General features: G+C 41.7%; 1 protein-coding gene across 7 annotated transcripts in view; it reads left to right on the top strand.

The window, feature by feature from the left end:
- The first annotated feature begins 3618 nt into the window (after positions 1–3618).
- The window catches only part of fli1 (Fli-1 proto-oncogene, ETS transcription factor), a 34314-nt gene continuing 17967 nt past the window's right edge, over positions 3619–19965 (top strand). The window contains exons 1-5 of one of the 7 annotated variants that reach the window (XM_049576122.1): positions 3619–3792; positions 5645–5756; positions 16056–16267; positions 16591–16742; positions 17787–17990. In XM_049576122.1, coding sequence (XP_049432079.1) covers positions 5691–5756; positions 16056–16267; positions 16591–16742; positions 17787–17990 — 634 coding nt within the window. In that variant the 5' untranslated portion in view covers positions 3619–3792; positions 5645–5690. Of the gene's footprint in view, positions 3793–5644; positions 5757–10305; positions 10466–10488; positions 10630–10902; positions 11029–16055; positions 16268–16587; positions 16743–17786; positions 17991–19965 lie in introns of those variants that run through there. The other 6 variants (XM_049576123.1, XM_049576121.1, XM_049576125.1 and 3 more) reach the window with 6 other exon arrangements.

The following is a 19965-nucleotide window of genomic DNA, read 5'->3' as shown; positions in this document are numbered from 1 at the left end:
CACTCTTTGCACTTGATTAACTGCATACCAGAACATATTATATATAATGATAACATGCATTTTGTCTCGACACCACATGTCCCTTCCACAAACATCCACTCTCCCAAGCTCTCATCTCCCCACAACCCCTGAGGGCAAGAATACCAAGACTGAACAGATGAGGTCACACAGTGGACGTATCAGTGGTTGGCTCTGGACCTGATGAGTGGCAACACATCAGGAGGCATTGGGAGGTCGTTAATTTATAGGGATGCTATTACCTTCATAAATGCTTGCCTCATAAAATGACTGCCTTGCTTTAATTTAATACTTCCCCTTGCTAATTATCACCACACACACAAGTGGACTGCTGTCTGCACTCTGTGTGAGCTATTTTCAATGGACAGGCAGAGTTGTGGTAAGTTTCTTTGAATTTTGTTGTTGGGAAGTGTTAAGTAAAGTTGGGAAAACCATTCCAAAACCCTTTTTATTATTCTCCTTGCAACAAAATAAGTTTGTCATATGTGTCAAGAGGGGTGTCACAGTTGTGTTATTATGACTATCATGGGATACATCTCCTTGGTTACAAATATTAAAGTGAGAAAACTTCTTTTGAACATGAGCCCTGTTCTTACATGCTGTTCCATGTCTGCCCCATGACTGCCTGGAAGCTTGCGTGAAAAGATTTGATACTCTGCCCTGCCTTCCCTGGTGCCACACTGCCATTTTCTCTCTCCCTAAGGAGTAACAAAAAAAGCGGGGTTGGAATGGGACCGATCTCCATCTCCAGATCATCTCTCGGTAGCCCCTTCGACTAAATAAATAACTCATTACAGTTCAGAGTAAGGAGCTTCATTTACTCTAGGCGATGTAATCGCAGATGTCTGTATGTTGCCCACATCATCTCAAATACAAGTGTTTTTGGTAGAGTCCCAAGAGAAGGAGCTCTGAAATGTTAACATACCAGCGAGGAAAGACTGGCAGAGGACTGCATATGGGAAGCTGTTGATGGCAGATTGTTTGGCCTCGCTGCGTAGGAGGATTAAGTTTGCTTTATAAGTACAGAAGGAGATTCTGTTTGCGACAAAATAAAAGCAAATGCATGCTAAATAATCATGCAAAACAATTGTTAGGGATTCTGGTGTAAGCCGTTTGCAAGACACATTATCACCTCACAGCCACATTCCACATTTTAATGTCAATACCATGGCAAAAAACAAGAAGTCCTGGATGGTGCAAGGCTTGATGAAACAACCAGACAGAGGCATTTGCAAATATATTGTTTTTTTTCACCACATTAAAAAGCACAAGACAGAGTGTTACCACACAGGACAAAGCAATCAGGGCCAGAACATTTAGACAGTTACAGCAGATCTATCCAGCGACATCTGATAACTGACATGCTATTGACGGGGTTCACATTGGTCCTTTGTGAATTTGAGGGCAAAAAAAAAAGGCCTTGATTGTTTTTGAAAACAGAAAAAACAGACATGGGTCACTGAAAGTGCTTAAATTAATATTTTTTTGTCAATTAGAAATTCAAGTTATTATGCAGCACAGTTAAGAAGTGTTTATACAAACAAACCTATCTATTTTTTAATTATTGTGAGCGTCTGTAAAGCACTCTCTCAGCGATTAACCTTGATCCATGTCTCAAAGTGTGCAGTGTTTGGTCCTGGAATTTGGAAGAATTAGGCCTGGAAAGTCATTAAAAAGCCATGGAACTAGGTGTGTAAGATGGTTGCTGCTATCTGAGGTTACACAAGTGCTAATAATGAAACTGCAAATATTAATTAACTTAGTTTAGGTCTAGTACTGTAGCCACACAACAGTGGATGCTATTTTCAAACAGTTATATCCAAATGCCTGACTCTTCTTTGTCTTGTCAGTGCTGATTTTAACAACCCCTGATTTCCTCTCATTCTTAATTCCTTCCACTGAAATAGATCTAACCTAATAAGTGATGCCGTCAATGCTTATGGCACATTTAAGAGTGAATTCTGGTGGAAAATCTTGTGAGGTTCCCCTTTAAAAGCTGGCTTTGGGTAAATGGTGACACTTAACTTTGTCTGTGTCCCTTTAAAAAATAGTTTTAATATCAGCTAATATGATACAACATAATATATTTCTTTTCTTTTTTTTTTTCTCGAGCATTTAATAGTTGCTGTTCAAATGTGTTAGAAAACTTCTTCTACTGTATCCTGAGGAAGGCAACACAGCAGGCGCATGAATGCCATTTTTCAGTAAAACGGATGTTGGGATTTCCGTCCATTGTTTCGTGCTGGGAACACTATTATCAATGTTGTTGTTTTTAATCATTGCATTAGGAAGCCGTGCCACAAACAGAAGGTCTAGCCGGTGATGAAAGACGACATTTTTACCAGATTACCCCCCCCCCCCCCCCCCCCAAAACACTGTAAAAAAAAAAGTGAAGTCAGTCAGTGTAATATTTCTTCTTAGGGCTGTGCTGTTTTTATAAGTGATTGTTTTACATAATGGAGTGTCGTTAGGCTATTTGATTTCTCCCAAACGTTTCCAGACCTTTTTGTTATGGCTTTACCTCAGTGCTTGACAGAAAATATCACATGATACAAAGTAATCATGTGCAAGAAAAATGCATCTTTTTTTTATAGTGGATCCTTGCTACAATAGGCCTAAACCTCTCACTCATCTCCTGCATGTCTTGTAGGCTCTCCAATGCAAAGAGAAAAAGTTCCAGGGGCTACTTCTCTGTTTCACTTTGGTTGCTCTGCGTGAAATAGCGACCTTGATGAGGCTATAAAACGCCATGGTTGGGCGACTTTCCTCACCGTGAATTGCCCCACATCCTTTGAGGGCGACTCTTGGTCGAAGATGAGGGCGAGCAATGTAAAGGAAATGAAGTTAGTGAAGTGAGTGGGGTCAACTGAGCAGGAAAAGGCAGAGGAACTCGTGCTGCTGGTTGTATTCCTGCGGGAACTGTCACCATGAGGACAGACAGGAACACGAGTGAACATTGCAGAGAGTCCTGAGTGGATGCTGCTGGTGACTATTAAAATGTATTGTGCTGGGTTAAAGTCACTACAAATGTGTGTTTTCATCATCAGTGTAACCGACGGAAATGATGGTTTATTGTGCATGTGGAGGTGTGAATATTATGGAGACGTGTTTTCTAGAAACACCCCACATCAAGCTAGATCTTTATTAATGATATGGTATTTGTCAGTTACAGTGTTTTCTGTAAGGGCTCATTTGCAGAAGGAAAGTGAGAGAAAGTGCAATCACATTTATTGGATCAAAATTTGTTTTGCAATAATGTTTGGGGTGCATTTGAGGTTCTCTTACTGTACACAGAGCAGTCCACCCACATACACCACCGTTGCTAAGATTTTTTTTTTTTTTTTTTTTTTGCAGTGTTGCGCATGAACTTAATCACAAATTAAAGTTAGTAACTGTTTTTTTAAAAATGTGCAAAAAAAATCTGAAAATCTATTTTACTTTTTTCCACGCACTGTCCTCCACCAAAAAAACTTTTAAAAGCAGATTTATGACGCTCCTTCTCTCTCTCTGCTTTCCCCTATTTCATGCTTCAGTGGCCTCACACGGCAGGCAAGGGGAGGTTTTCTCTCGCTGCTCATTGGTCGCAGGTCTCCCCATCTCAGCCAACATTTCCATTCATACACCCGGCGCTCCTTTTCAGCCCCTTTTCAAAATAACTCACTGTCATCATCATTGGAAAACGGCGTTGCTTGGACGGGACTAATTATTTAGAAACTGACGGAGGGGTGATTAGATCGAAAATTAAAGACCAAACAACCGACACACGAACGACAGGTGAGTGAGAAAAATACCGTCGTGTTTGCTCAGGATCCTGCTCAGGCAAACTCTGCAGGGTTTGGTGTGCATGCAGGAGGACAATAAATCATTTCCACTTGTTTTATTGCTTTTGTTTATGCGCAGTCACATTGTAAAAAAAAAAAAAAAAAACCTATTTGCACCTCAATCGTTTCGGAATGACTCCGATGGTGAAATGAAACTGCAGCCTCCATCTCAGTCAGTCTTGCTGTTAATGTTTGTCTTATTGCATCAGACTTGTTTTGTGAAGTTTTACTTTATTTAAGGTGAGTTATGTGTGAGTTTTGCAATCGAAAATACTGCACTTTTGTCAGCTCACCTCTGCAGAATGGCTATCCATGTAGGAGCTTAAGGGTATATGTGAGGAGAAAAAAATGCAATGCGTATTAGCAGAAAATCAGTTGGCTCTCGTTTATGATGGATAACAGCAAGGTAAGATGCTTAAAATGTAACACTAGAGGGGTCCCGGCCCACGGGGCTGTCTCGGAGGGAGGTTCACGCCGTTATTCACCAGTCCTCCTCTGCTTAATTGGCTGCAGATGCGGTATCCTATGCTCCTTCTACCGCGTAAGAAATTGGATGCATTTGGGGAACTTTATGAGGCGAGCCCTGCGTTTGCTGCCTGCAGGAGCCGAGAAGACAAAAAAAAAAAAAAAACATTGGTCCTCTACAAGTATTTAAACCGTGCCACGTTCATATATAACCCCCTCTTCCTTGGCTAATTTATCATGGGGCAGGAATTTAGTGAAAAAAATGCGCTGCAAAAAATCGTAGTGCTATTAAAGTCTTAATCGTGTGTAGGAAGGTAGAAGTCCCTCTGTGTTTTTTAATGTTTCATTTTTCCTTTTTTTTTTTTTGTTGAATTCCCCTGTCAGGTATTGGCTTCAGATCACAAGAACGCGTGATCTGCATCCGCCACTAATTACGCTCAAATGCAGAGTGAGCTCATGATTGTATATTTATAATCCTAACAGGTCAGAGCACACATGCTACTGAGCAGGAGAATGATGTCCCGTGGGCACTGTTAAGATATGTTGAACTTTAAGTGATGCGTCCTCATTGCCAATATAGAGGTCCATATACGCTCATGTGCTTTATCACAGCCATTTGTGATGGTATATACCACCGCCTTCCTAATAATTGCACAGGGAGGGAAGGGCTAAAGACACCGTCCTCTAAGTGCCCTTTCACCCCAGACTTTGTAAGCTGCACTTATTAAAGCGAAAAGTGTTTCAATATGTGGTAAGCTTTAGGGGAAAACGTGATGGGGGTTGGGATGGGGCCCTCTTCTTCTTCTTCTTCTTCTTCTTCTTCTTCTTCTGCGTCTTGCTGCCCAGCTCCTATTGGGCGACTTGGAGTCATTCATCCATGTTGCCAGTAGGTTAGTAGTGGTGTAGAAGTTGGTGTTGTTAATGTACTGACAACAGTAATTAAAACCTACCCGTATCAAATACCTCTGACCACTCTGGAGAAAAATGAGGCCGCTATGGATGAATCAAAGGATCATGTGTGCAGTCAGACATACAGGAGGGGGGCATTAAGCAAATTTGACTTGCCCTTTATTTTGGTGGAAGTGGTAACCCATATGTGGAAGTTCACAAAACCCGCGGTTGGCTACTTTGTGGGTGTTTGCTGTGCGGCAGGTAGCTGTCAGGTGTTAATTGAGGTCTTGATGACAACAAGGAAATGTATTTAACAGGTATTTTACGCATACAATTTAAGCAGACTTTCATTATAATAATACATGTACAAATTAAATTACATAGGCTATAATAATAATAATAATAATAATAATAATAATAATAATAATAGTATTTTTTTCTTTTCTCAGGGCCCATTGGACACTGAGCACCCTTGGGCCTGTCTGTCAAGTAGACATGTTTCAAACTGTCCCTGACACGTCGTCTTACGTCAAGGTAAGACACCACCGTCTCTTCGATCAGGTAATGTTGGAGGGACAAACTTTGGGGTCCTTTCATTATTTTTTCAATCAGGTTGTGAGTGTCAAGTGCAACAATTCAGTTTCATTCTGAGTGTTTAAAGCAGTTATAAGTGTATTTTATTATTTGCATTAGACTCAAGTTGAATTAAATGTTTGGGTGATTTTATAAAAGAAAAAGAAAAAGGATTTGCTTCTTGCAAAATTATAATACAAGTTCAACACCTGTAGCTTTACGCAGATGCCAGGCTTGTTGCATTTGATTACCACCGTCTTACTTTCTCCTCTAGTTGAGAATGTCTGCATGTTTATGCTGTAAAATTACTTGCTGAAATGTGGCTCTGCTGTGGTCGACCTGAGGTGCCAAACTCGACTTCGATCTCTTTGTCTTCAAAAAATGCTGCTGTTATGGCTCATTATTATGTCTGACGTCATGAATCTGTCCCTCTGTCTCTCCTCTCCCTCTCCCTCTCTGCAGTCCAGAGAATGTAAATAAAGCAAACAGCGCACATCTGGTTTTCACATTAAAAAAAAAAAACTGCATCGCGTCACATGGCGCAGCGTGAATACCTGCAACTGCTACATATCACAGGCACTGAAACCATTAAATATTTTATATAAAACCATATATGACTACACGGTGTGTAATGTCAAGTTCAATGTGCACTTTTCTCGCAGTTGTGTCAGTTAATTTGGCTGCATGACGTTTACTCACATCCATCATCATAATGCTCTGACTGCTCGGATTGTGCCTCATTAAAATGAGCCATTGTGCAGAGGCGGGCTTTGGTAATATCTTCATAATCAAGGTATTTTTCCAGGGGGTGACTTGTTAATGTTTTGAAGACTTATTTGCCCTTTGAATAAGGGCTCTTTTCATCCAGCCACAGCGTTTGTGCCATTGCAGAGAGACTCGGCGTTTCAGGGGCTCAGAACAATTCCTGATTTGTTGTGAGAGAGTTGAATAGCGCGGAATGTTTGAGGAGAAAATATGCTTTTCAATGCGTCTTTCTGCTCCCTAAAGAAAGTCAAGAGGCCAGTGAGGGACAAACAGAGGTATGGAAGGAGTTAACCTTTAATTTGACCGTGTTTGCATCTCACAGCTGCTTTGACTTGCTCGGGAGAGGCACACTAACTTATTTCTGTTTCTTCTGATTCCAATAATGTTATTATTATTTTTTTTTTATTATTATGCCCGGATTCGGGGTTAGCGTGTATGTTTTGCGTGCAAGTGCTGCACTCACTGGCTCACTCACACTCAGGGAGATATTGGTCAGAATGTGGCACGCCTCAATACAAAATTTAAAGAAATATTCCTCATTCAAGCGAATCCACGGCCCAACATTTGGTTTTGTTTGGTTAAGGCCAGGCGAGACTGGAACTCTCCAATAAAAATAAATCTCAAATTAATTATGGCCTAGAGCGAGGGGCCAGACAGTTCGTGCTTATATGTGCTGCAGACTCCACTTTTTGCCCTCAGTATTTTGACTCGGGCTGTCTTTTAGCCGAGGGAGTAGGGATGATGTGAATACAAGTCTGCTGTCTAATAAACAGAGAAGTTAGCAGGCTCATGTTGACTGGGACTATTTCTTTTTTGGAATAACATTCCGCTGAAAAGTTTCTCACAACACTCACTGGAGCAATTTCCCACCTCAGCTCTGATCACATGGATTGCTCATGTGCAGCCTTAAAGACTGCACTATAAAAATATTTTTTAGAAAGTGCAAGGAAAATATCACATGCTTGTTTACCTGTTTTAAGAAAGTGTCAGCACCTTGGCATGAAACAATGCACTCAACACACTGTTAAGATAAAGTGCCTGATTAAAGAAGCCTCTTAAAGTTTATGCCCCCCTTTATATCCCCCCATTTGACAGATTGTTTTCACTTGTTAGGCCTTAAAATGCTTCACTTTATCTCATTATCCATATACACTGAATCTTTGCGATCTTCCTATATGCTAAGAAAGAAAGGCTGGGCCTAACAATTGCAATGCTGCTGAACATAAACTCTGTATAGTGTCCGCCCACCTCTGGCTGGTTGCCCCAGCGGAGAGACAGAGGAGCTACTGGCTCGTGGTGTAAGGAAGAAATGTCTGGCTGTCTAGTTCCAGCGTCAAGCCAGATGTTCTGTGGTTCACTGTGTAAACCAACTTGCATCTGTTTATTGGCCTTCCAAAATGTTTGTTACCGCTGTATTCATTATGGTCTTGGTAGGTCCTGGACCCCCAGTCTTCCTAATGCGCTCTGTGAGTGGGGTGGCAGGTATTTTAATGCAGAGAGGCAGAGATCTTGTCTGAGGCGAGCTGCTGGCGAGATGGTGTTTAATTAGAAAATCAGACTTCTCGGGGAAAAACATGAGGGTTTTGTGTAATTTGAAAAGCATCCTGGAAATTTGCAGGAGTGTTTCGTAACACTGCATTTAAATTATTTACTCAACCAAAACTAATTTTGGAAGTTAAAACCTGATGACATAAATCCAAAGACGCACATCATGGTATATAACTAAGAAAGAATGGGGTGTTTTTAAGAGATGTGGTTCTATTACTGGTCATAAATCCCTGTATGGTGAATCACCAGCTTGAGGGCACATCTTAAACACCTCTTTAATTTGCCACCAGTTTCCCTAAAATAAAATGCATGTATGAAAACCTCAGACACTGGAATGTATAGAGAGAGAGAAGGAGAAAAAAAAGAAACCAAACCAGTCACTGAAGAGTTAAACAAGGTGTCTCCCTTAATTACACGAGTCTGAACTGGCCTCAGGCAGGAGAAGCCTTGACCCTTAGCAGGATCCAGATGTGGTGGTCCCTAGGGTGGGGGCTCTCAGCCCCACCAGACCCCCAAGTCGAAAGCAGACAGGCCGGCCCTGCTGTCAGTTGCTGCAGCGGCGCAGTCTCTGTTTGGCCACTTTCATGACAGAACTTCAACACTGCAAGAAATATTCATCATCACCAAGAGCGTAGGTTTTGATTCAACATTTGGGGGGGACACAGAAGAATTTGGGAGTTTTGGGGGTCCTCCTCCAAGAAATCATGAGAACAACACTAAATTTCCTGCAATCTGGTGAATTTTTTACTCATCATATTTTGCATTTTCTACATTAATTTATCATGTAAATGTCTTTAATTTCATCTGTAATCATCACGTTTTCATGGGGGTACATGTTCTAAATATATTGAGGGGTGCATGTCCCCTGCCTTCTCCAGAAATCCTCATCTATTGTCATCGCCATTTCAATTAAGTTCTAAACATGACAAATACTGGTAGTATCATGCAAAGTAAAGTCGTTTCTGATCAAATGATTTTCTCAATACCGCTGGAATGATCAGTATTACTCTGAGGAAGGCTACTCAAGCTTGATAAAAATCTTTGAAACAATTGACATAATACAATCTGGGTTAAAGTGGATTTCCTTCAAATCTCTAAATCTAACTTGATAACCAGATTTGTTTTATTTGTCTTCAAGAAAAAATGACGCTGAAATGCAGAGTGTGCTGTAAAAAAAAAAAATGGAAGTTTCTTGCAGTGTTATTGGTCTGCTCACGTTCAGAGCTGGCTCCATGTCCCGCATCTGCACTGAAATTATGCTTGAATTGATGAGGGCAATTTCATAGGGCAGACGAAAAGAAAAAAACTATGTGGGGGTGGGGATTAGGGGGTTTCTTTCTTTCTTTTCTTTTTTTTTTAAAGCTCGAGCGAGTAGGAGGAAAGGAGTGAATAACAATAGCAAACTCAATAATGAAACCGATAACAAAAATAATAATATTTATTTTCTGCAGTCCTCCTTTTCAAATGTGTCTTTGTTGACGCAGGCTGCGTTTCATCCATTCAGTCCTGCGCGGAAGAGCAGACGCACACGTGTAGAGCAGACCCTCAGACTGTAGTGCGGTTAGGAGCTGAATGCTTGGCTTTTATTAATGGTGTCTCAGGAAAACTTCACAGAGAGCTGTAACAAAAAAGACAAGGTTGCAACAGCTCCTGCCATAGGTGTTCAGGCTTCTCTCCTGCTCTGATTTAGAGCTCCATCAGCAAGTCCGAGAGAAACATCTGTCCGTATTCAAAGATAAACTTTATTTCACGTATCACTTTCACTATGAAATATAGGATAAAACAGAGAATAGGCTGATTTACAGAGTGATGGAGGCATGGCCAGATGCAAGCCCGAAGTGTGTAGGCGTGAACCAAAAGCGCTCTAAAACACTGGATCACATAACTTTAGAGTGTCCTGCGACAAAGCTCAGACCCGAAAACCCTCAGTTAAATGTGTGCAGAAATATTCATAAGTCGGACAAATAGTAAACTCTTCCACGCAATCTGTGACACTACTGGGAAAGCAAAACACACAAGCCTATTCTACAACAGGCTACACAGCAATGGCTGTGCACAACGCAGGCAGTCATCCTGTAAATATTTCCGAGCAGAAAAACATAACAGTGGAGCGAACACTCAATTGTTTTCCCTGCTTATCTCTCTGGGACAGTATCCTGCTTTTTTGAAGGCAGGGCTTTCGGTGACACACAGCTTCCTTCGCAACCTTCTCAACAGTGGTGACTTCACTTCCCAAATTTAGAGGAAAGAAAAAACTCAATCCGGTAAAAGTGTCTCTTTCTCTCCGCCACATACCGGGGGCTGGAATTAATTCAGGAGCGTGTCATGTTTGGGATATTGTCGGGGTCCGCTGAAAATTGCGCAAAATGGACGGAACTATTAAGGTAAGGGTGGAGAACGGGGTGTATGAGTTTGTGGGAGACTGCTTTTTCGGAGTTGCGCCTCCTTTTTTTAAGCAATGGGTTGAAATGCCCCTGTGTGTCGGTCTGTGAGCTGGGACCTCCAATCTGACGACGATGAGCGGCTTTTTTCTTTCGGTCTGAACGCGGTAACCAGATTTCCTTCTTTTTTCCCCTTTCTTTGAAAGTATCCACTCTCTTTTTTTTTTCAATAAGCCGCCTGGTTGTGAGGACACGCTTCGGTGTGGATTCAAGGCTAAATCAGAGTCACGCTTTGGATTTTGTGGACCAAGCGCACAATTACGCACGTCTGGAAAGGCAAAAAGGAGTGGCTTTTTATTTCAAAAAACCGGCTGTTAACTTGTATATAGGTATAGGTAATCCACGAGTTCAACGTTTTTGGTTTAGTCTGGGCAGCGGGGATTGAGCAATAGCCCATGACTGGATGTACCGCTGGATACGATGTGTCGAGCTGCGCAACAGCGGTGTGGCACATCGCCCGGCTCGGTCCGAAGATCCTGTCGTGGGTCAGAAAGTGTGGTGGTTTTGTATTTACACAAGAAATGATATCTCTGTCTTTCATCGTTGCTGTTGGTTATCGTAACGTCTCTCCCTCCGTCGCACAGAGAGTTTTGTGAAAGTGTAAGGAAAGCTGTCATTTGGTAACTTCATGCGGTAACTGCTCAGTTTGCAACACTTAAAACCCACAGGCTTCACAATGATACCTTGGCTCGCTTTTTGTGTAGTTACACAACTATTTTGAAACGGTATGTTGGTAGTCAAGAGCGCTGGTCTACATTAACTTTGGCTACTGGCCCCCGACAGTCAAATTCCAGATGCATTATGGCTGCAGCCACCAGATGTTGAATGGCAAGTCCCTGTTAGTTCACCCTGCGACGCGTTCAGTCTGTGTCCTCCGGTTAACAAGTGTAAGCTCGGAACAATGCAGCGTCTGCATTTGCTCTTATTGTTGCTGAAAAGTAAAACGACGTGTTTTCTTTTGGAAATTTAAAGTGGCGGGTTTGTGGCGGCTGGGTGTGGTGTGAGTTTGGGGAGAGTGTAAACGTTGGCCAGACTAAAAAATGTCAGGCTGCATATAGTCACTTAAATCCCGTCATTCAGCGCTCACAGCGCTGTGATTGTTTTGCTATATGTCGGGGATGAAAGCCACGCTGCAGGAGGACATTAATGTCCCAGCCTGGATGTTTGTAACAAAGCAAGAAGTTTTGACAATTAATGTAATCATAATTGAATCCTTGGGTGTAAATGACTGGCTGCTAGCTGCATTCATGCTCGCTAAAAGAAAGGAAGGGCTCTCTAGCCATGAGAGCTTCCTGCTGCACACAATCTTTTCCTGACAGGTTTCCTCTTCCTCCTTAAACAAAAGACAGGAATGCCCCCCTCTGGGTGGCTCCTGATGGCTGTGTGTGAACGCCAAACAATCACACGTGTAGTCTGGATGTGGAGCTATTGCATGAATCCAGTGTACTCCAGACGCGTCGTGACGCATTTGGAGAGATAGACGTGGTTGATGTAAACAGAACAGAGGTGGCTCCCAGCAGGTGTCACACTCACACAATGCTTATAATAGTGCCTGTAGTTTAACAGCTGAGTTATGTTTTAATTGATGTTTTTTCCCCTTGGCTGTACAGAAAGATATATTACAAAAATAGAATTTGGATCCTCCTTATGCTTCCAAAAATGTTTTTAAAAACTAAATGATGTTTTTTTTAGGCAGAATTTTCAGAGTGTATGTTCAGATATGGTCCTCTGGGGGGAATTAATCTAGATTGTTTAAGAGTGGAGAGTTATCTGTGGACATTGTGAGACAGACAGAAAACAGAGAGACAGAGTGTAACTGTGTAGCTCTCGCGGGCAGCATGTGTGTGTTCCCTGCAGATACTGGAAAGAAAACATAGGCAGTGGTCTGTCATCCTTTCAGCTTCTCTCCACGAGAGTGGTGTGATCCTATTTTTAAAAACCCTCTGCAATCTTGATAGGCACACACCACTTGCCAATCATGGTTTCTATTGCACAGGCTGATATGTCACTGTAAATATAACGTGCAACAGTCTTAATAGCTCTGTAAGTCCTTATCGGGCTGTAATGAGACATTCCCTCACTCTTCTACACTTTATCATCCGCAGACGAGCTGGTGTGCTCTGCTCAGATAGTGAGTCCCGCTGCCAAATTTCAGACTATGATGGATCCACTGATGAAATCACTGGAAAATCTAATTCTGGCGAGATGGTTAAATGCTCTGGAGAGGTTCAGCTTCTTTTTTTTTATCCACCCATTAACCTGAGGAGTAGTGCCTTATTGAAGTGGTACATATAAAAGTTGTTAAAAGACAAAGCTGACTAACTGAAGACAAATTAAACAAGATAGTCCTCTCGTTTAAGAATAAGTTTGGCTTCTCAATCCATTCTTCATATTAACACAGTTAAACAGAAGGTGCCTTTTATTCCAGGGTGTCTGTAAGCTGTCACACTTTTTAACTCTTTGTATCTACACTTTATGTTGTGTGGACACAGACAGTAGTGGGTCTGTGGTATTACAACAGAGGGCACTATAGTGCAACTACAAATTAAAACCTTTTTTTTCCACTGCAAAGGTCGCCATAACCTGAGATGATACACAGCAAAGGCCTCACATGCCACTTTCTTACATCAGTTTTAATGCACAGCATCTGCGATGGTTTCAAATATTATTTAGAGTGATTTCAACTTTAGTAATTAAGGAAATGTGCAGATTGAGTGGCTGCTAATCAGCACCAAAGTATGCATGGTTCAATATTAGATCAATTCCTGCCATAGAGATTATTTATAATGAAATAAATGTATATGCAATTCTATTCATATTTCTTGTTTGAGAACTCAGATTTACTCAAAGCATGCAGCATCATTTCTTCTCTTTACATAGATAAGTTCAAAGTTAAATCAAGAGTCATTTAGTTTGTGTTTATAGTGTATGAAGCAGCTATATCTGCTGTAAAGATAGCCAGGCTGTGATTATTGTATTTAAAGGAAATTAAATGTTAACTTAAAAGAAAGTCAGTCAAAATGGAGTTGGTGAAAGAGCATCCTTGCCGTTCACAGTCACCGTATTGTTTTAAGGTATGCGCACATTGTCACAGTCAACCTCTAGCTGTATAAATGAAACCTTGTGCCACAACAGAGACATTTATCATCCAAATAGGGATAAGTGAAAATGCTCAACTTGCATGAAATGTCTTTGAATGGAATGATACTGAAGTTATGTGAGATCACAAGGATTTAGCTTTCATAAAAGCTACATTCTAGAGAATGCAAACGGCTACATGTTGGAAATACTGATCAATGAATATCAAGTAGCATTTTCCCCCTGAAGCAGATATGTGGCATTTTGGAATGAAATAATTCAGTCCTGGGGAATTAGACACGTCTCGGTCTAAGCTGTGCCATCAGATCCTATCAGATCCAGATGTGCATCAGACCCGAGCCTAATCCCCAGCAGAAGCATATGACTGTAATGATTTCACTTGATATTCTGACTTGCTTATTGTTTTTTTCTTTATTTGTTTGTTTGATTGTTGTTCGCAATGATGGATGGAGCAATTATAACAAAGCCTGACTGCCATTGTGTGCCAGCTGAACGTTGCCTGGCAGCGCTCTGAGATGGTGACATTGCCCGACTCTGTTCACTGTCCAACACTAAGCTGTGACATCTGTGAACATAACTCACCGGGTACACAACCCGTCCTTTACTTTCAAGACATTACACGTGGAGCATGTTGGAAAGCACGTAATATCTTGGCCAGCCGCGAGTTTCTGCGTTTGTTTTCTTTAATAAACTTACATTGCTCCAGCTGAGCCACAGCAGAGGGGTCAGTGTAGCCGTGACCCCCCCTGCTTCTGTTGAGTCTTCAGCTGTGGAGGGAAGCCTGACGCTCAGACAAGACAGACACATCAGGGCATGACGGTGGACTTTTAGGTCTAATGAAGGAAGATGATAGATGAGAGAAAATCATCACACAAGCAGGAATATGGAAAATTTAGTGCAGAATATTTTCATTACAGTCAACGAGAGAATCTGAGACGCTATTTTCAGTTTTATTTGTGAACCTGTGGGTCATTACTGGTGGAACCGCTGTGCGTGTTGACTGATAATGTCAGTAACCTAGTGCCCTGTTGGCGCCCAAGCCTTCAACTCTGTCTTACTCCACTGTGGGCATGTTTGAAGTCACCCTAACATCAACAGGAAGCTACAGTTGCTACGTGGGCTGTGTACACAAACTACTTAGGATGCCAGACTGCGATATAACCCATAACTGCACATAATTGCTGTAAACAAAAAAATACACAAGAGATTGAAAATTTGACATCACAAGTTTCCGGGTAGTGTCAAATGAAAGACTGGAGTTGCATCTGCTCATGTCTGAGCGTTTGTTTTTATCATTCTTTATACAATGACTATGTCTCACCACTTGAAACGGTTTGGACATTTTGGAGAATACGCCTTTTTGCTTTCTTGCCAAGAGTCTGTAAAATATTAAACTACAGCCACCAGATGGTTAGCTTAGCATAGGGAAACAGCCCTGTGTTGATATAATATGATAATGTGTTAATTAGTGAGTTTTAGAGCTGTTGGTAGGTGTATTTTGTTCCAGTTGGATGGAGCCAGGTTAGCTGTTTCCACCTGCCTCCAGGCTTTAAGCTAAGCTAAGCTAACCATTTGCCAGCTGTAGTCTTACTTGAAAGGAATGACCTACCCTCCCAAATAGCCACTTGTATATCAGATTCTCACCCCTCGTTATGTTAAAGAAAACTTTGTGAGAAAGTTTTCAATGAATTAAATATCACGAACTCTCAAAGTACTCCTGCAGTATAATCTCATTTATCTAGTTGTATGCTCAGTGCTTCCTAAACAGGCGACTATTTCTGATGGCAAACTGAATGGAAAGTGAAACTTCATCTATGCTGTCTTCAGAGCCAGACTCCATTGACGAAAACAGTAATTTTAACTCACTGAAGACAGGAGCTGCCGGTGTACCTCTGCCTCAATCAGCCAATTTATTTCTGCTACTGTGTGACTTCGGCGTTTTAAAGGGTGCGTTCAGATTCATCAAAGTCACACAATAGCACCAACAAACCACTGATGGAGGCACTGGTAAACCAGCAGGTCCTGTGTTTTAATGAGGTAAAATTGATGTTTTTGTCAGTGGAGTCTGGCTCTGGCTGTAGATTATACTTTACACGTTGTGTGAGAGTGTTTTGATATATTTTTACTGTTGTTAAAAGTGGTAGTGTATGAATTAAAGTTATCAAGGACAAGGACTCACAAATCTAGCATAATACAGGCTGAGTAATTGAAATACAAACGGTCATTTGGGGGGTGAAGTGCTCCTTTAAAGGGACACTTAAGTGTGGTATGAATCTTCTTATCTAACTCTCTGAAACAAAGCAAATAAGCCTATTTCCCAAAATATCAAATTTCTTGAAAATGTTTTTTAGTTAGGATGGCCTATATACGATTTATTCGGAGTTTGCTCGCATTACCAGTTCGCATACCAATTATTCGCTCCTTCCACCTACAGGAGGCGCTATCAGTGGTGAGTGAAGACCAGTCCCTATTTGAGCCTCCGTACGCTGCTGCTGCCCCTCTCCCCAAGACAGATATGACTGCATCTGGCACACAGGACTACGGCCAGACCCACAAAATCAACCCCTTGCCCCCACAGCAGGAGTGGATCAACCAACCAGTGCGGGTCAACGTCAAGAGAGAATATGAGCACATGAATGGATCCAGGTATGGCATGACAACCACTTCCTGTTTCTTGTATTTTTTTTAGTGTTCAGTCAGTTTTTTATGCATCTTTTTTAGGTGTATTAGACATTTAGTGTTTATCACTACAGCTTCTGCTATAAATGCTGTCATTTGTCTTTCAACAAAATGTTTCTCTACCACATCTGACTTTCACTTTTTGCCTGTAATGCTAGATAAACTTGGCCAGCGCAGGGCTTGAAAATCCCCTGCCAAAGTCAATGAGTGGAAAAGAAAACCAACAACACCCAATTTATCTGCTGATAATATTTTTACAACTTTCTTGTATGTGTGTGTTTGTGCAGCAGGGAGTCTCCAGTGGACTGCAGTGTGGGTAAATGCAATAAGCTTGTGGGGGGTACCGACGGGTCTCAGATGAACTATGGAACCTACATGGATGAGAAGAATGCCCCTCCCCCAAACATGACCACCAATGAGCGTAGAGTCATTGTACCAGCAGGTATGTAATAATAATGAGCAAACATATCTGACATGAAATGGAGGAGGTGGATAAGGTTGAGTGTGTCGTAAAACAGTGTATCTGAATATTTACTGCATATTTATACAGGTGCTAATTGTCCTAGGTGTTTCTCTGTGCTGCTGCTGCTGCGATTACAGACGGAATCACTGTTCTGTTTTGGTATAATTTTGCCAGTGCTGTAAATTTTTTATGAGTCCCATTTCTATTTAGCTGGTTTGTGGGGTAAAGCATTGTTCCAACATTTTACATCTCTCAAGGGAGCACAGCTGAATGCGTGCAGGTAGAGATGTCTGTTTTCCTGCCAGACCTTTATATTTCTTCACTGTTTACACAATTCTGAACTTTCAGAATGTGAAATAACACAGTTCACAGACTAACAAGTGCAGTTTCGGGGTTAGAGCCTTTAGAAAAGCAATTTTAACACGTAAGTTGATTACGTTGTTACACGTAAGCCAGAGAGCCAAAGAGAATGACTGTACTTTCCCAAAAATGAGCACATGTAACTCATTTAATTAAAATTGAATGGAGCCTTGGTGAAGTTTCCATTTTAAAGGCTATTCAAGTGTTAGCTAAACTGGTGCAAATGTCCACTCATCTATTAACCTAATGGAGCTCCACACTGAGGCCACTCCTTAACCACAAGCGGTAAGTTTAGGGTTTGGTTTCCAGATTGGCTATGCAGTGTATTAGACTTGTGTCAAGTAGTACTTTCAAATACAATGCAAAATAAACTACACTGTTTGAATCACAGGGAGGAATTTCAGAGTGAATTCTCTCTGAATGATAACACGAGTCATCTGGTAAATCCTATTCATGTGGTTAAAACAAAACAAAGAATATTTACGAGTAGCTGAAAGAAGTCTGCCACTGAAACAAAATTCTGTTTCCAATTTGTTCACTACCCCCCTCCTTTTACCTGAGTCAGATACAAGGCTCTCCCAGCCATCGTCCCTGCGTCTTTCCAGAAGCTATTCTTATGGAGTCAATAAACTTCCTCTCTCTTACTCTTCTATCTTCCTTCAGACCCCTCATTGTGGACCCAGGACCATGTGCGCCAGTGGCTAGAGTGGGCCATCAAGGAGTACGGCCTGTTAGAGATTGACACGGCCATGTTTCAGAACACAGACGGCAAAGAGCTCTGCAAGATGGGCAAGGACGACTTCCTCCGGCTCACCACCATGTACAACGCCGAAGTGCTTCTCTCTCATCTCAATTACCTCAGGGAAAGTGAGTACACTTTTTTTTTTGCAATTTTAAGGATTAACAGAGCAGTGTGTGTAAGATTTAGGGGGATTTAGTGGCATCTAGTGATGAGTATTGCACATTGCAACCAGCTGAAACTTCTCCCAGTTAGAATTCTTTCAGAGTTCATTGTTCGGGAGGTTTTTACTGGAGGTCTCCTCATCTCCAAAACAAATGGACCAGGTGGTTGAAATAGTAAAAACACACAAAATAAAGCAATTTCACATTACAAATCCAACACTGCTCAACTCATCAGAGACTGTTAGCATAGCATCTGCTAATGTGTGCTCACCTTTTGCCTCTGATAACTTAAGATCCAGGTGTTCCACGGAGGTCTCCTCCTGTCTAAAACAAATGAACCTGGTGATTTAAACTGATTTAAACACTGAATGATAATAATAATAATCCTTCTGATGCTGCTCATTGTGTAAGGTAACATAAACATGGCGATCCTTATATTCTGGTGATTATACACAAAAGGAAACATACATATATTCTCATATTTAATTCCATTTCTGCCAGTATATCCCCTTAAACTCTACGTACTGGTTCTGTAATGAACAAAAAGGTGAATCAGCTGGGTTAGTGGATGAAAATTAATTAATGGGTTATTTGAACAAATTGCCAGCCATGCAATTGTTTTTTGAATTGTCAAAAAAATCCCACCTTCCCGGTTCCAAATGTCTAGAATATTGGTTGGATTTGGATTTTTTTACATTAAAATGACAGTACGAGGAACATAATTTTAGTGAAGTGCACTCTTGTTGAACATCCTGCTGTTTGTGCTTAAGTCAAAGTCTGCACTGGCTTCCATCTGTGCCAAAGAATGGAAGTGAAAATCAACTTTCAGTCGAGACACAAGCCTCTTTTCATATACTTTTCTCTACTTCTGGATGAGAAGTGCGAGTGAAAAAATGCCAAACCCGGGCAAACAACATGACACTTTCTTTTTTGTCACCGCACTATACTCATATTACTGTCAATAAACAATGAAATTGCTTTTACTGGAAACTCATTTCTCCATAATGGCTACCCAGCTTGAAGCAGAGCTGTGGAAACCGAGGGGGTTTCTCTCCCTCCTCGAGATAACCATCGACTACATCCCCCCACTTGACTTTGCTGCGCCTTATACCACATGGTCCAGAAAGATGAAGCCCAGGTGCATTGCCTCAGGAATCACGCTAGGCCCGTGTGTTCAGCACAGCAAAGAAAGTTGATCTGCAATTTGCAATGGAGGCAACTAAATTTGAGCCTCTTACCTTTGAAGAGTTCCTCGGCGCAATCCTGCTTCATATGTTTCGGCGGGGAAACAAAGCCAGTTTTCTGAGACAGTATGCAAATTACATTTTGATATAAGATGTAACATCTGGCATGGCTGCTGCTCTGAATACACAGTGAGCGTCTGGTTCAGACAATAGGTACGTCTACTGTTTACTGTAAGGAACAGCGGATCAGGAGCAATGTGATTGTTTGCATACGGAGAACAGTTTGTCCCTTCTTTGAATTCTTTGCATTCTGTACTTTAAAATAGTTAGAGCTGCTTCTGCTGCGGCTGCAGAATATCATGACACCACGTTGGGTGGAGTGACTGATGGCTCAACTAAATTTAACATTACTCCCAAAAAGTTGCGATGGGCCTCCGCGTGATGTAATGGGAACTGTATTTTGTGGGTGTCAACAGTTTTCTCTGAGCACGGCGTCTGGGCAGAGAGAGATGCTTGTCATGAGTATAACAGCCTCATTGTGCAGCGCTGCAGCGGGTGGATCTGTCTGACCGCCACTGGGCACACTCCGCAGAGCAGTTTTCATTATGGCCACTGGCTGCGCGACTTAGCCACGGCTTAGGCGTGCTGCACCGCGACTCTGCCCATTGCTGCCCTTTTTTTGATTTAGACCTTGTGTGTTTTGGAGACAGAGGAGATGTCTCGGGAATCCTCTCCACTTGCCAGTTGAAATTGCT

Source organism: Epinephelus fuscoguttatus, linkage group LG5, assembly GCF_011397635.1.
Source record: "Epinephelus fuscoguttatus linkage group LG5, E.fuscoguttatus.final_Chr_v1".
NCBI classification, from domain to species: domain Eukaryota; kingdom Metazoa; phylum Chordata; class Actinopteri; order Perciformes; family Serranidae; genus Epinephelus; species Epinephelus fuscoguttatus.
This window is presented reverse-complemented; position numbering and strand designations above follow the sequence as displayed.